The following is a 16,549-nucleotide window of genomic DNA, read 5'->3' as shown; positions in this document are numbered from 1 at the left end:
TCCTCCCCTCCCTCCATTCTTCCTACCGGTCTGCCTTCCTTCCTTCAGTCCTCCTATCCCTTCCTGCGCTCCTTCTTTCTTCTTCCCTGACCTTTGTCCCGTGCATCCCTTCCTCCCTTCATTCATTCCTTCCTCCCATCCTCCCTTACTTCTCCTCTTTTGTTTTTTTTTCTCTTCCCTTTCGTCCCTCCTCCCTGCTGTCCAGTCGTGTCTTTTAATGTGTCCTGGCATGTTCACATGACCAAGTGGCATCCGTGTGTCACGCGTGTCCACAGGGTGTGTTTCTGTATCTGACTGAACACACACACACACACACACACACACACACACACACACACACCTCTAAAGTAGGCTTTGTCATCCAAAACGTCCTCACAAGTTGTTGTTTTTTTGGCATTGGACTTCTGGGCCTCACAAGTGGAGATAAACACACACACACACACACACACACACAGTCTCTCTGTCTAATTACAGCTGCCTTAATTAACAGTCCGTGATCAGCTGCTGATTATCACCAACCACTGAGACCTGTGGCCAGCGGCGTGTGTGTGTGTGTATTCGTGCTTGTAAATGTGTGTGTGTGTGTGTGTGTGTGTGTGATGGATGTTACATGACAGTGTGGCAGGCGTCATTAAGAGTGTGTCACAGACGACTGATGGCCCATCGTACCCACTTAGCTCTATTCAGACTGACAGACACACAAGCTTAACACATACACGAGCAAAGGCAGACAGAGAGACACTGCACTCACACTCTCTATCAGTTACACACTTAATGCCCGAGGACAGCACGGAGACACACACACACACACACACACACACACATTCAGAAATAGCAACATGCTCTCACCCTGTCTGTCTGTCTCTCTCGCTCTCTCTCCTGGCTTCAGTCTGTCTCTCACACACACACACACACACACACACACACCAACCACTGGTACTCCACAGGCAGTAAATTAACACCTGTTTCTTGGGATCCACATCGTCGACCTTCCCTCATTAGTTCTTCATTATCAGCAGCTGTAGAGATTCTCATTCTCATTCCCCTAGTGTGTTATGATGCTGGGACAAAATGGTAAATCCACCTAAGTGGTGAGGTTATGACTGTATGCTAATGTACTGAGTTTTTGGTACATTGGTCAGCTTAAGTTATTAACTGATGAGAACGTAGACACCAAAATGATCCATGTCTCCCCAGTAGATCATTGGCTCTGGTGCTCCATGCTAGCACTTTAGCACACACTATGTTGAGTGATAGTAGGCTCCATGCGAACACTTTACTATACTTAGGCCCCAATCTAACACTTAAGCATAGCTATGTTGAGTGATAATAGGCTCCATGCTAATAATTTAGCATACACTATGTTGAGCTAAGACTGATCTTTTATTAATGAAAAGTTGTTAGTGGTTTTTATTACATTATATATACATATATATATATAGCTGATGTAGTCAGGTTTCTTTTTGGAACTATTTCAGGTGAGCAACCACGTATTCATCCACTGTGCAGTGATTTATAGTTGTACACAGTCTCCCATCGCCCACCAGCTTCTCTTCCTATGTACGGAAAGCTACATAAACCCACCACAATTAGGCACATATCATATTCAATCACATTACTAACTGTTTAGTTTTAGAGCTGCTACAAATTATGATTTTTTTCTACTATCATTTCACATGCTGTATGCTAACATGTTAGCATGAATCCTACTATCTCTCAACATAGTGCATGTTAAGCTAGCATGGCACCTACTATCATTAAACATAGTTTATGCTAAAGTGTTAGCATGGAGAACTGGACGACCGATCTACCAGGGACACACGGATGATTTTGGTGTCTGGGGGACAAGCTACCAAAAACTTGCTTTATTCCTTTAAATACTGTGGAATATTTCATCATTGATGTCAGGGATATTGACATTTTGAACGTAATGGTATCACTCAACCAATTTTCTCTATCTGTTACTCCCCCCCCTCCCCCCGCCCCCTTGTTATCCCACCACTTTCCTCCACAGTAACAACCCCGCCCACCGTTACTACCTGGCCACTGACCCAGTCACCGGACAGCTCTATGTGTCGGACACCAACTCGCGCCGAATCTACCGACCCAAGATGCTGAGCGGCGCCCGAGAGCTCATCGGTAAACTCACACTTCATTTCCCCAGTGTGTTTGCCATGCTGGTAGAAAAGGCTCAATCCACCCAAATCCCAACCAGCAACCAGTTATTCCAATTGTTAGATTGTTAGAAATTATTAGAAAATGAATTTTAGTTAGTACTAATTTAGTAGTAATACAGAATAGATGGGGAACTGTTACCATGGTTACCACTGTAGTACTAATACATGGTAGATGCAGGATGGGGACTGTTACCATGGCCACAACTATAGTACTAATGCAGGATAGATACAGGATGGGGGACTGTTACCATGGTGACCACTGTAGTAATAATGCAGGAAAGATACAGGATGGTTGACTGGTACCATGGTGACCACTGTAGTAATAATGCAGGAAGGATACAGGATGGTTGACTGATACCATGGCTACTGCTGTATCACTGATATACACAGGTTTGGGGGACTGTTACCATGGCTACCACTGTTGTACTAATGCATGATAGTTACAGGATGGTATCCATGGTAGCCATGGCTACCATTGTAGGACTAATACAGGGTAGATCAAGGATAGGGAACTTATCAAATACATGCTTAATATCTGTGTGTGTGTGTGTGTGTGTGTGTGTGTGTGTGTAGGTAACGGGGAGGTAGTGGCTGGTACAGGTGAACAGTGCCCTCCGTTTGATGAAGCTCGATGTGGAGATGGAAGAAAAGCTACCGAGGCACAGCTGCTGGGACCTAAAGGTGCACACACACACTCACTCTCACACACACACACACACACACACCAACAGAGGAAGGAGATTAGAAAAGAGACTGAGAGACAGAGGGGAAGAGAAAGACCACCCTCCGATAAAGAGTGTAGGAAGTTTTTATTTAAGCCCCTCTCAAACCATAGTAACAGTCTGCCTCGCTTTCTTTTCCTCCATCCGGATGTAAAGAGAATGCTTAAGACTTAATTCAGACGGAATTAGCACACTCACGCACACACACACACAAACTCCAGTAAGCTTTTGTACCCTCTCCAATATACTTCTGGACTCTCTCTTTCTCTCCATTCATTAATCCCCCCCCTTCCGTCTCCTTCTCTCTCCCTTATTTCCACCTCCCTCCCTTTCTAACGTCTGTCTCTTGGCTTAAAATGGCATGGTGCAGCCAATGTAACACTCCTTCCACAACTTTGTGTAGTCCAGTTATTATGATCAGTAGTTTTGGTTGACATCTTTCTATAGTCCAGTCATTTTGATCAGTGGTTTTTGTTGACATCTTTCTATAGTCCAGTCATTATGATTAGTGGTTTTGGTTGACATCTTTCTATAGTCCAGTCATTATGATCAGTGGTTTTGGTTGACATCTTTCTATAGTCCTGTCATTATGATTAGTGGTTTTGGTTGAGATCTTTCTATAGTCCAGTCATTATGATTAGTGGTTTTGATTGAGATCTTTCTATAGTGCAGTCATTATGATTTGTGGTTTTGGTTGAGATCTTTCTATAGTCCAGTCATTATGATTAGTGGTTTTGGTTGACATCTTTCTATAGTCCAGTCATTATGATTAGTGGTTTTGGTTGAGATCTTTCTATAGTCCAGTCATTATGATTAGTAGTTTTGGTTGAGATCTTTCTATAGTCCAGTCATTATGATTAGTGGTTTTGGTTGACATCTTTCTATAGTCCAGTCATTATGATTAGTGGTTTTGGTTGACATCTTTCTATAGTCCAGTCATTATGATTAGTGGTTTTGGTTGAGATCTTTCTATAGTCCAGTCATTATGATTAGTGGTTTTGGTTGACATCTTTCTATAGTGCAGTCATTATGATTAGTGGTTTTGGTTGAGATCTTTCTATAGTCCAGTCATTATGATTAGTAGTTTTGGTTGACATCTTTCTATAGTCCAGTCATTATGATTAGTGGTTTTGGTTTAGATCTTTCTATAGTCCAGTCATTATGATTAGTGGGTTTGGTTGACATCTTTCTATAGTCCAGTTTGGTTAACATCTTTCTATAGTCCAGTCATTATGATTAGTGGGTTTTGTTGACATCTTTCTATAGTCCAGTCATTATGATTAGTGGGCTTGGTTGACATCTTTCTATAGTCCAGTCATTATGATTAGTGGGTTTGGTTTTGGTCTTAATGAGACGGATTAGTTGAAATTCTGCTTCAGCATTCAAGTTTTTTTGTTCAGTCATGCTTTAGTATATTCTTTTACCACTAGGCTTGGCAGCAGCACCACCAGTGTCTTCTTTGGGGAATGTAGGTTTTTCAAGGCTTTTTGGTCAGATGTCATTGGTGTTATAGACAGGTTTTTCCAGCTGTAAAGTGTAGGTGGGGGAAGAAGCAGAGTCCTACTTGAAGCTGACTGGCTTTTGCTTTACTGTGTCAGGTGCATTTCCTACTCAAGCTGAACAATTCCAGCTGGAGTGAACATCTCTTTGCCTTAATTCCCCCTGCCTAGAGCAAAGTTGCATCCTCCTCGCCCCGTTCACCTCCCTGCCTTGACTTTGCAGACACTCATACCAACTCTTCAGGTTTTGTTTTTTTTCACATTTTGTCTGAACATACGGTTAAGTGTGGACTAAACAGAATTATATTCACCTGTGTTTCTTCTTGTCAAACAGATTGTGCTCTTCACATAGGAAATGGCCTAAAGGATGTTTCTTGCCACTTTTGTTGCTTTCTGTGGGGAATACCACTCAACTTAAGCATATCATACAGATATTTATTTGACCGTCTAAATTGCAGCCATATTGACAAATGTTCTTGAAGAAACACATGGTTTTGGTTAACATCTTTCTATAGTTCAGCCATTATAAGCAAAATACAGCTCTGTTTTAAGTTTGTATTTACAAATATTATGAATACAATATTATGAATATAATGCTTCATTAGCTTCAGAATCCACGTATAGCACATGCTTAGCTGTCACATAGATAGTATGTCACATAGTTGCATATATCTCAATATTTTGATCATTTTAGCATTTTTCACTTTTTCTTGCAGCAGATATTTCATGTTTGTGGTATATTTTCATGTTGTAAATATTTTTGATTCATTTTTTCTTTGTACCAGTATCATACTTTTCATTCATACATTCCTACTTAACACATTCTAGTGCTCAAACTGTTGATTTAAATGATCATAAATTGATTTAAATACTGCATTTGCTAAGTTGTTATTTATATTCTATTTTTCTGCACTGTATCCTTACTATCCGCAGCTTAGAGTTGCTCCACTGACAGTGAATGGCAAAACCATATATTGAATTATGTGTGCATACTTTCTCTCTGTTCCACACAGGTATTGCAGTCGATAAGAACGGCTTGATCTACTTTGTGGACGGCACCATGATCAGAAAAGTGGATCGCAATGGAATCATCTCTACAGTGCTGGGCAGCAACGACCTCACCTCTGCACGACCTCTGACCTGCGACACTAGCATGCACATCAGACAGGTAACACACATATATAGACAAGGGTGGAAGGAGTACCAAATACTACTGGTCAAGTCGAGATACTCTTTACTTTTACTTGAGTAGAGGTAAAATTACTGGTGTGGAAATCTGCTTGAGTAAAAGTAAAAAGTAGCTTATTTAGATACTTACAAAGGATTTGTCATATGTTAATAACAACACGTGTTAAAATGTAAAAGTATGTGTTGTCCCAAAGAAGACACACCAATGTGTTACAAATGACACATCCTTTGTAAGAGTGTACATACTTAGAGTAAAAGTTACTGAATCACCTTAAAAAACAGACATTGTTTCTTAATCCTAATGAATGAATACACTAATGATTTGATATGACCATGATCACAGCACTTTGATCGAGTGATTACAGTTGTACTGTAATCACTGATATACTGTATGTATATACACATATACAATATCCAGTATATGTTTTTGCAGCAGAGAGCTGTGATAATGAGCATATCCAATATCCAAAATGAGTGGGGTTTTTTTTCATATTAAAGACATAACCTGCCAAAAAAAAAGAAGAAAATGTCATCTTTCCCATGCAATGTAAATTGGACAAGAGCACAGAGAGTTCAAACTAGGTTATTTTAAAGGTGCTACATGCAGAATTTGTAATCATCAAGGTATCATTGCTAAATTGATTTTGATACATTGGTATAGTTATCGTAAACAAATGAGACCATGGTGGAGACGATCGGTAGCTTCTATCTCACACAATTGTTAGTGCTGGTGTTTTTTCAAATTAAAGCCACATTTCCCATAAAGCCTGTTGCTTCTTATCCCCCCCCTCCCCCTCCCTGAAGAGGATCAACATGTTGGAAGTGGCCTTTCACCTCCTTCCACCATCTGCTGCCAGAAACTCTGAAAGCTTTAGCTCCGTTTAGCTCTGGAAGAACAGCGCCCCCTTCCTGTTTTGTGCCGTAAAGCGATCCAGCAGAAAGTAAATGTAATTCTTGACTTCCTGCCTTGCGTATAGTTAAACACCAACAGCAAGGGAGGAGGACAGGAAAGAAACGCAAGAATCAAACAAAAGCAGAATGATAGAGAGATGGAGAGAGGAGGAAAGAGGCAGAGAACGAAAGAAGGACAAAGATAGAGAGAGAGAGAGAGAGAGATAGAGGAGTTACTCAGGGGAGAAACGACTCTGTATGTTCCAGAGAAAGACTGAGAGAGATATACTTGCATTTTTTACACTTTATTTTCAGAGTGAGAAAGTACAACCTTGCATACTAAAATTGTGTGTGTGTATGTGTGAACTAAGAGGCACAGTCAGGCACTCAGATTGGACAGAATGACACGCACACACACACACACACACACACACACACACACAGAAGAAGCTCTGTTTCATCTACCTAACACCTGAATTATACATGCCACAAAGTGCCTGTGTGCCTTCACATGTAGGTGTATGTGTGCATGTTTTTATTTTTTTAAATATACACTCAGTATTTTATTGGTGTATATATGAATGAATAATTTATTTCAATGACTTACAATTGCTCGACTTGTCAGCCTAATCTGGTAACATTACTCCCCATAGATTGCACCAATGGTTCATTATACGTATCACATATTCAGGGTTTTATCAGGGTATTATAGACGTAAACTATAATTAAATTTATTTGCTTAAAGGTCCAGTATTATAGGATTTTTTCTCTGTTATATATACTGTATATATCAAAGATGTTTAATGAAGACTGCTAAAATTTTGCTTCAAGTGGTTAAATTTAAAGTTATTGCGTTTTCTACAGACAGTCTCAGACTAACTCCAGTCAACGCATCACAACTGGACTCGCTCCTGATTGGCTCTCCTCATTAAAGAATGAGTCCAGTCAGGCCAGTTTGCAACATTTGAACTGGAAAGCCTCCAATCAGCAGGTTTTACCTCATTCGAATTAGAGGAGCCGCTGCTGTCGGCCAATCAGGGTCCAGCATTGTGACGACTTACTCTTCAAATTCGTTCACTTCAACGAATTCAATTCAATTTTTAGCTAAACTACATGTATTTGTATATTACCCTTATCCTAAGCCAGAGTATATTTGAAAATAAAATCAGGCAAAATGAATCATATGGGATCTTTAAATCAAATGGTAACACTTTACAATAAGGGTAAAATAAGTTAAGGGTTAGTTAATGCTTAATAAGGGTTAGTTGATGCTTAATAAGGGTTAGTTGATGTTTAATAAGGGTTAGTTGATGCTTAATAAGGGTTAGTTGATGTTTAATAAGGGTTAGTTGATGCTTAATAAGGGTTAGTTGATGCTTAATAAGGGTTAGTTAATGCTTAATAAGCATTAACCCTTAATTAATGTACCCTTATTGTAAAGTGTTACCAATCAAATAAACAGAGTAGGCAGGATTCAGCCAGGATTGTTGCAGTATTACCAAATCCCTACAGTGAGTTTTATTTTCCTTTCCTTTCAGAACAAGGCAACATGTCGCCCCTTGTAAATAATGTAGTCTCCCTTCGGGCCAGTCACCTTGTTTTGACCTGTGATCGCGGCGCAGTTGCGAGACGCGCCATTCCCCCATGCTTCATCCACATCTAGTCAGCGGCCTGTGACATGGCACGGAGGCACGAACAGGGACCGACCCATAGTCCCTCCTCGACAAAACTATCTTAAAGGAACAGTTCACCCAAAAATGAAACTTCTGTCATCATCTACTCGCCCTCATGCCAAATGAAACACAGGTGAAATGTGTTAGTCCATATAACACACAGGGAGGTTGCCAGCACAACTTGGTAGCAGCCTTCTCCAAAACAACTGAAGTCAATGGGGACCTGTTCTTTAGAGTTCCAAAACAAAAACAGCCAAACAATCACACTGTGAATAGAAAGACCTATACACCATTATTTGTTGCAAATCAATCAGCTGTAGTTAAGATTTGCACTAAATGATGGTGTAAATATACTGTAGGTCTTTTTGGAACTCTGAAGAACTGGTCCCCACTGACTTCAGTTGTTTTGGAGAAGGCTGCTATGGAGTTGTGCTGGCAGCCTCCCTGTGTGTTATATGGACAAACTTCACCTGTGTTTCAACTGGCATGAGGGGGAGGAGATGATGACAGCAGTTTCATTTTTGGGTGAACTATTCCTTTAAGTCACTGGTTTGCACAGAGCGGACAGTTTTCATTTAGTTTTACAAACGCCCCCCCTCAGTACTCAGCTTCTGATCTAGTTTCACGTGGTTTTCTTTTAGCAGACAGGGCCTCATACATTTTATGACCCAGCCGAAATGGCCGTCAGCATCATAAGTTGTTCTGAACTCAGAACTTTTCCCTGTCTCTTCTCACTTCTCCTCACTTTGGACCAAGAGTGGGCTGCACTCTTGAACCCCAACATTCTGAAAGTTTTCACCCGGTCACATATAGTTTTCTTTTCAGGTTATTTTTAAACTTTATCATCATCACTTTATCGTTTTACTTTATCAGACAGTGTTATATTAGGCCGTGGGCACTATAATACTTGTAATGTGAAGTTTGCAAGTGAACTAAAGAGGTCACTCAGACAGACAAAGTTGGCAGAATTCAACCAGGAGTTTTTCAATACTATCAGATAGCCACATACACTATACTTTTACTCAATATTTCCTATTAATTCTGTAAAGCAATCAAAGTGTAATATGTTTTATTACACAGCTTTGTTGAATACTCTATTCTGATCAGCCAACAAAGCTATTTTGAGGTCTGTTATTGTCCCCCACCAAAGGGGTTACTATGGATCAGTCTCCGTCCGTTAGTTTGTAAGTCACACTGTAGTGTTGACTTTGTGCCGCTAGGGGGCGGCATTGACAATGAATGGGGACTCAGTGGTAAAGCAGGTCATACAGTTAAAGTTATCATATAATATGCGGGACAATGAATGGGGACTCAGTGGTAAAGCAGGTCATACAGTTAAAGTTATCATACAATGTGGGGGACAATGAATGGTAAAGCAGTGGTAAAGCAATACAGTTAAAGTTATCATAGGTAACATAATAGTCTACACACACTACACACTTGGAGACATCAGACTGGGTTGATGTGTTGAAGTGAGAGTCAATGGAGAATTTTTGGGCAAACCTCTAACCACAAGACACTGTAGTTATTGTACAGTTGTTGGACTGTTGTACTGTTATTGCATCATCACTGCACTACCACTGTGCCTCAGTGTTGACTACTTATATCATATTACCACTTACCTACTGTGCAATACCATATATCACTTATCATTTTGCATTTATATTATTCATAACACTCACGCTCCTGGTGTTGTATGTTATATTGTATATTGTATTATAAATTGTATTGTAGTGTACATTGTGTAATGTACGGATTGTATTTATTGCATATTGTAGTTCTTATATTTTGTACTGTATTGAGTAAAAACAGGACAATTACAGTTACTACATTTCAAGATATAACTTGTAAGCCTAATTCTGGGGAGAGTAGGCAACAGAAATATATGGTCAATCTGTCCTTTCATTGTCCCATACGAAAATGCTTATACAATTTCACTCATATTTCAAGTACACTCAGCAATCACTGACTGACCCAAGGGTGGAACTACATCACTGATGGGGGACAACATGTTTACTATTTGCTTGTTTCTGAATAACATACCGCTGTCTCACATCTAATCATATCACTCCTGCTGGACTAGTCTTTTGGTGGAAGCTTGTAAATTAGCTTAGTTTGCAGTGAAATCATTTTAAATCAATACGTTTTGTCAAATGATGTCTTTAGTAAGTAGCTGTGCAATAAATGGGATTGCGTCAGGGTCTTATTTTGAGATGGTCATGGAATTCCTGGAATACCACCGAATTTTGAGGAGTGTATCCCAGACAAGGAAAGTCAGGGAATTTGATACATTTTCTGGGGAAGTCAGGGAATATCAGGGCCAATTTCCAGGAATACAGCGGAATGTTTTCCAAGATGTTTCCCACATTCCTTGCATTCGATGGTTTTCAGCTCAACTGGAGCGGAAACCAGGCTGAAAACATTAAGCATTAAGAAACCAAACATTTTTAGATCATGGAAGTGCTCGGACGTCGTTATGGAAAATCACGGAATTGTCATGGAATTTATACACCAGAGCAACCGCTGAGCTCTAAATCTTAAATTGTGTTTGTGTTTGTTACTTCATTTAGGGTTGGTTGAGACTGGTGTCAAATGAAAATTGTTCTCTCTTCCGTCTGTCATCTCTCCATCCAGGTTCGTTTGGAGTGGCCTACAGATCTAGCCATCAACCCGATGGACAACTCCATCTATGTGCTGGACAACAACGTTGTGCTGCAGATCACTGAAAACAGACAGGTAAAATCCACTGCATACACACTACCAACAATGCGCAGATGCAAATGTGTTTAGTGTTTAGTGGTAGCGCTGTCGCCTCACAGCAAGAAGGTCCTGGATTCGATTCCCGCCTGGGTCGCTGTTGGCACTGGGGGTATGTTCTCCCCATGCCTTCCGTGCCTAGTGCCCAGGTGGGCTATCTCGTGAAAAAGGGGCCTTTCTGTGTGGAGTTTGCATGTTCTCCCTGTGCTCACATGGGGTTTCCTCCATATAACATCAGTAAGGACCCCCACTAAAAACATGCAGAAGATCATCGCCTGACCAGCAATGACAATGACAGAAGTTGGTCCCCGGGCGCTGTACTGTAAAGCTGCCCACTGCTCCTGGCTGCCCCCCGGGGGAAGGACATGTCTTGGATGGGTTAAAAGCAGAGACTGAATTTCACCGACCACCGTTGACAGCATGTGTGTGTGTGAGTGTGGTCGCTGCATGCAAGTGTTGTGGTGTGTTGTGTGACTACAATAAAGACAAGCTTGCTTGTCCGGTTTCGTTTTCCCATGTATTTCCAGGAAACAGACTGTACCAAACCTCTGTAGAGTTGTAGAAATGTGTTTAGTGTTAGGTTTCTCCCATGTATTTCCAGGTAACAGACTGTACTAAACCTCTGTAGAGTTGTAGAAATATGTTTAGTGTTAGGTTTTCCCATGTATTTCCAGGAAACAGACTGTACCAAACCTCTGTAGAGTTGTAGAAATGTGTTTAGTGTTAGGTTTCTCCCATGTATTTCCAGGAAACAGACTGTACCAAACCTCTGTAGAGTTGTAGAAATGTGTTTAGTGTTAGGTTTCTCCCATGTATTTCCAGGTAACAGACTGTACCAAACCTCTGTAGAGTTGTAGAAATGTGTTTAGTGTTAGGTTGTCCCATGTATTTCCAGGTAACAGACTGTACCAAACCTCTGTAGAGTTGTAGAAATGTGTTTAGTGTTAGGTTTCTCCCATGTATTTCCAGGAAACAGACTGTACCAAACCTCTGTAGAGTTGTAGAAATGTGTTTAGTGTTAGGTTTCTCCCATGTATTTCCAGGAAACAGACTGTACCAAACCTCTGTAGAGTTGTAGAAATGTGTTTAGTGTTAGGTTTTCCCATGTATTTCCAGGAAACAGACTGTACCAAACCTCTGTAGAGTTGTAGAAATGTGTTTAGTGTTAGGTTTTCCCATGTATTTTCAGAAAATAGACTGTACCAAACCTCTGTAGAGTTGTATAAGCTTGAATAGTGGCAGCTATATCTAGATCAATAGTAGCAGGCATCAGTAATTTGCTGCTGCAGATGCTGCTCGTTTGGGATTGTCACAGAATCATTTTCAGGTCGCACCAGAGAGCCAAATCAATACGTTAATAACATCTGTGTGTGTGTGTGTCAGGTTCGTATCGTGGCGGGTCGTCCCATGCACTGCCAGGTGCCCGGTATAGAATACACCATGGGGAAGAGAGCGGTCCAGACCATGCTAGAGGGAGCCACAGCCATCGCCCTATCCTACAGCGGCGTCCTCTACATCGCAGAGACCGACGAGAAGAAGATCCACCGCATTCGACAGGTAGGGAGGGGCTCCAAGAGACATATCGTACCCAGTTAGCGCGTATACGACTTTCCCAACCAGGGAGTACCATTTGAACGTCCCGGAGAAGTCGGGACGTTCAGAAGTCGGGACGTTGTAGCTGCTCCACAGAGCGCTTTTATTTTGAAAGAGCAGCATAATCAATATAAGTTTTTGTCTGTTTCTTGGAAAAATGTAAAGTACTTTGTTACTTTGCTTAAAAATTTCAATGAAAACTTACATTTTTCAAAGTTTAAATTTAAAATGAACACTGTAGCCTATGTGGAGTTTTTTACATGACTCGGTTCACCAGAAAACAACCGATATCAACTTTATCTCTCATCACTTCACCGCACTATATGAGGATGAACGCACGCGTCAGCCATCGAGGATTAAACAACACCACCAACACACCAGCTTGGGAATTAGCCAATATGGCCGACAACAACATGGTTTTGCCTGTTGCCAAGATAGCTGCTTATTTAGCCTTTCCTCCTCATTCTCACAGTTGCTGTTAACAGCTTTGTAGATGTTTTTTTAAAAGAGACATAAATCAGATGCTTCATTACCTCGATGTTTGTTTTTATTTCCGACCAAAAAGCAAATAAATGCATGCGAGTCTGGTGTTTGACTTCACAACTCAACAACAATACACTCTAGGTATACTCATTTTCAATAGCAATACAAGAGTGGAGTTTATTTGAGATTTTGTGCGAGGCTTTGAAGTCATTCTCTCCCGTTGACACCGGCACAGAAATAAGAATAGCCGTGCAAAGGACTAGTCTCACACTCTATATTGGGTTTTCCCATTAAATCCACTTCAGACATGAAGGGCAGATGGAGATGAGGGGGAGGAGACGGGCTGAAGAAGGAGTTTGAAGTCTCGAGACAACTGAGGCGAACATTGTGCAAAACTCACTCGCCGCTAGGGAGGTGTTGTGAATATTTTGTGCACCGAGATTACGTTTTAATGTGTTACCACTGGGGACTGTCCAATCAGCACGCTAAGCACCGAGCCAGTTCCCCCTCTTGACCCGCGGTCACTTGACAACTCTGCTTGAACTGCGTTAACAGTGAGAGTGGATGGGCGACAGAAGTCAGCTTAAAACAAATACAACTGTGCTCCTTGCACTTTTCACACTAGACCTCACATTTGCTGCTGAGACAAAGATTTACGGAAGTTGAAAAGTAACATAAATCAATTGAAATCATGAAATAGAATTGCAATTTCAATTCCCATATATGAGCGCATAATGTACAACAAAATGAAAATTAAAATGGAAAAATAATCCAATTTTCATTTTCATTTGCATGTTGGAAAATACATTATTACTGCCAAAACGAAAATGAAAACTCCATTGACATTTAGTTGTCAATGGCAGTAATAATGTAATAATGGCAGGATTATTTCATTTTCATTTTCATTTTGTCGTACATTGTGCTCTCATATATGAGATATATATATATATGTAAGATCTGTTTGAAAATCAAAAGACAGACTGTATTGTTCATGGTGTAGAACAGGGATTCTGAAACATTTTTACGTCAAAGACACAAATCATATTGATCATATTTCATCCCAGGGACCTATATAGGAATGTTTTGGTTGTTGATTTAGTATTGAATTGTAGAACTGCATTGTTCCACCCTAAAAGTGATGAGAGTGAAACCTAGGATTACAAACGGCATTGTTGTAGATTCTATAATCGGGATAATTTGTAGTAAATTCGATTACAGTGATATTAAACTATGCCTCATTTTGCTTAAGACCCCTGGAACTCCCTCAAGGACACCTGGAAGTCCCCAGACCCCACTTAAAGGACCCTTGGTGTATAATGTGCCATAATATGATATGAGTGATAAGAGTATAATTGCCTGGTCCTGGTTTGTCTTCTCTGGAGTAGACAGCCTTGCCCATCAGCAAGGTATTAACAAGGTCATGAACAGGTTGCACTTTCCTTTACGATGTTTTCATTCGTTTTTACCTTTCTCTCTTCGGTTTTTACCCCGCTAGGTGTCGACAGATGGGGAAATCACCCATCTAGCCGGAACGCTATCTGACTGTGACTGCAAGGTACCGCACCCCAACCACACCACATACAGTGTCGTAGCTTGGATTGCCATTGCTTCACACAGAAAAGTGCCATTTTCAGTCATAGAATAGAAAGGAATAGAATGAAAGGTTTGAATCATTATATCATGTTTACTAATTATCATTTAACGGTTAACTAACAACTAATTGATGATTACCTTTAATTATATTTGATTATCAATTTGTCAGTCATTTGTTATAATCCAAGCACTTTTGACTTGCTAATTAAATATTAACAAATGAAATAGTTTTTTTTTAAAGCATACTGTAAATAAGCATTATGCTAGCCCCTATTATAAAGTCTTCATAATCATTTAATGGTTAACTAATAACTAGTTGATGATTAGTTAATTTCCTGCAGTGTTTACTAATGAATTATAAATTACACATTATTACATTATTTAATCATTAACTGATGACATGTTAATGGATCAATTTATTATTATGGTAACACGTTACAATAAGAGTCACTATGTTAAGGGTTAGTTAATGCTTAATAAGCATTAACTAACCCTTAATTAACAGTTAACTAATGTGTAATTTACTAATGGTATTCATGTTAACAAAGGTATTAATTTATACATTATTTAATAGTTTGTAAAGATGACTATTAATTAGACACATTAGTTAACTGTACCCTTATTGTAAAATGTTACCATTATTATTTTTACATCATAACTATTCAGAAATTGAATCAATATTTTTTTATTGCTTATCAATGGTTGTGTTATTATCCAAGTTTATGCTTTGCAAATCATTTGTTAATCATTCATGAATAATTCATTACCTATTTAAAAATAAGCATTATGTAGGCCCCTACTAAGAAGTTGCAACTGATGTTTTGTTGAATAGAATAGAAAGTAGGCTAGGCTAAGATAGGCTAGGATAATAAAAAATAAATAATATGAATAATAAAATGCCACCGGCGCAAAGCCTCCGCCATGCAGTGTCCCGAAAATAGAGCCCTCTATCTCTACCTCCTTTTCTTTCTTTCTTTTTCGGATTTCCACTCATCCCCCAATCCCTCCCTCCCTCCTGTCCCGCAGAATGACGCCAACTGCGACTGCTACCAAACGGGAGACGGTTACGCCAAAGACGCCAGGCTCAACTGTCCTTCTTCTTTGGTGGTGTCTCCGGACGGGACGCTGTATGTTGCCGACCTGGGGAACATCAGGATACGAGCCGTACGACGCAACCAACCACCTACTGGTATGTGTATATATTCTGTAGTCAGTACTCTGTCATGTGTGTAATATCAACCCCATATATCACCAAACCAATTGATCAGTCTAACCCTGGTTTTAACGGTTTATAGTCGTGCAAAAAATGTATGATAAAAAAAAATGTAATTGTAGAAAGCATTGAAAAGCCTGTAGGAGTATATCAGCTATTTGTATTAACAATTTTGCATTGACTGTACCTCTCTCTCTCTCTCTCTCTCCCCATCTCACTCTGTCTCTATGTCTCTCTAGGTTCTCTGGCTTCAGGTCCCAGCTCCTATGAAGTGGCTTCTCCAGCCTCTCAGGAGCTCTATGTCTTTGATGCCAACGGGACTCACCAGTTCACCATGTCACTCGTCACTGGAGACTATAAATACAACTTTAGCTACAGGTTGGTGTGTGTGGGAATTTACGAAGGGTTTCGTTCAGAACACTATCTATACTCTCTCTTTTCTTTTTTTTTCTATTTTGTTTTTTCCATGAAATTCATCTGTACGGAAGAGAATTAGGGCCACATGAAAAATTTGAGTTCTGAGTTTAAAGTCATAATTCTGAGATTCTGCAAATTAAGGCAATAATTCTGAGAATGAAGTCAGAATTCTGAGTTTAAAGTCAGAATTCTGAGTTTAAAGTCAGAATTCTGAGAAAAAAGTAAACATTCTGAATTAAAAGTTAGAATTCTGAGATTAAAGTCAGAATTCTGAGAAAGTAAACATTCTTTATTAAAAGTTAGAATTGTGAGTTTAAAGTCAGAATTCTGAGAAAAAAGTAAA

The 16,549-nt window shown here is 39.9% G+C and overlaps 1 protein-coding gene across 1 annotated transcript; it reads left to right on the top strand.

Moving 5' to 3' along the window:
* Positions 1-1,071: 1,071 nt before the first annotated feature.
* On the top strand, positions 1,072-16,167 carry LOC139640634 (teneurin-3-like; the record flags this gene model as incomplete). The annotated part of the gene is made up of 9 exons (XM_071514807.1): positions 1,072-1,091; positions 2,015-2,139; positions 2,751-2,858; positions 5,412-5,566; positions 10,785-10,886; positions 12,291-12,464; positions 14,479-14,538; positions 15,603-15,765; positions 16,044-16,167. Coding segments are annotated over exons 1-9 (1,031 nt in total), but the record flags the coding sequence as incomplete, so codon positions are not given.
* Positions 16,168-16,549: the final 382 nt, after the last annotated feature.

Source organism: Centroberyx affinis, unplaced genomic scaffold, assembly GCF_046629955.1.
Source record: "Centroberyx affinis isolate AG114_WGS23_722 - 3 ecotype Tasmania unplaced genomic scaffold, CSIRO-AGI_Caff_v1 ptg010045l_1, whole genome shotgun sequence".
In the NCBI taxonomy this organism is placed as follows: domain Eukaryota; kingdom Metazoa; phylum Chordata; class Actinopteri; order Beryciformes; family Berycidae; genus Centroberyx; species Centroberyx affinis.
The sequence above is the reverse complement of the archived record's forward strand: the minus strand, read 5'-3'. Positions and strand labels throughout refer to the sequence as shown.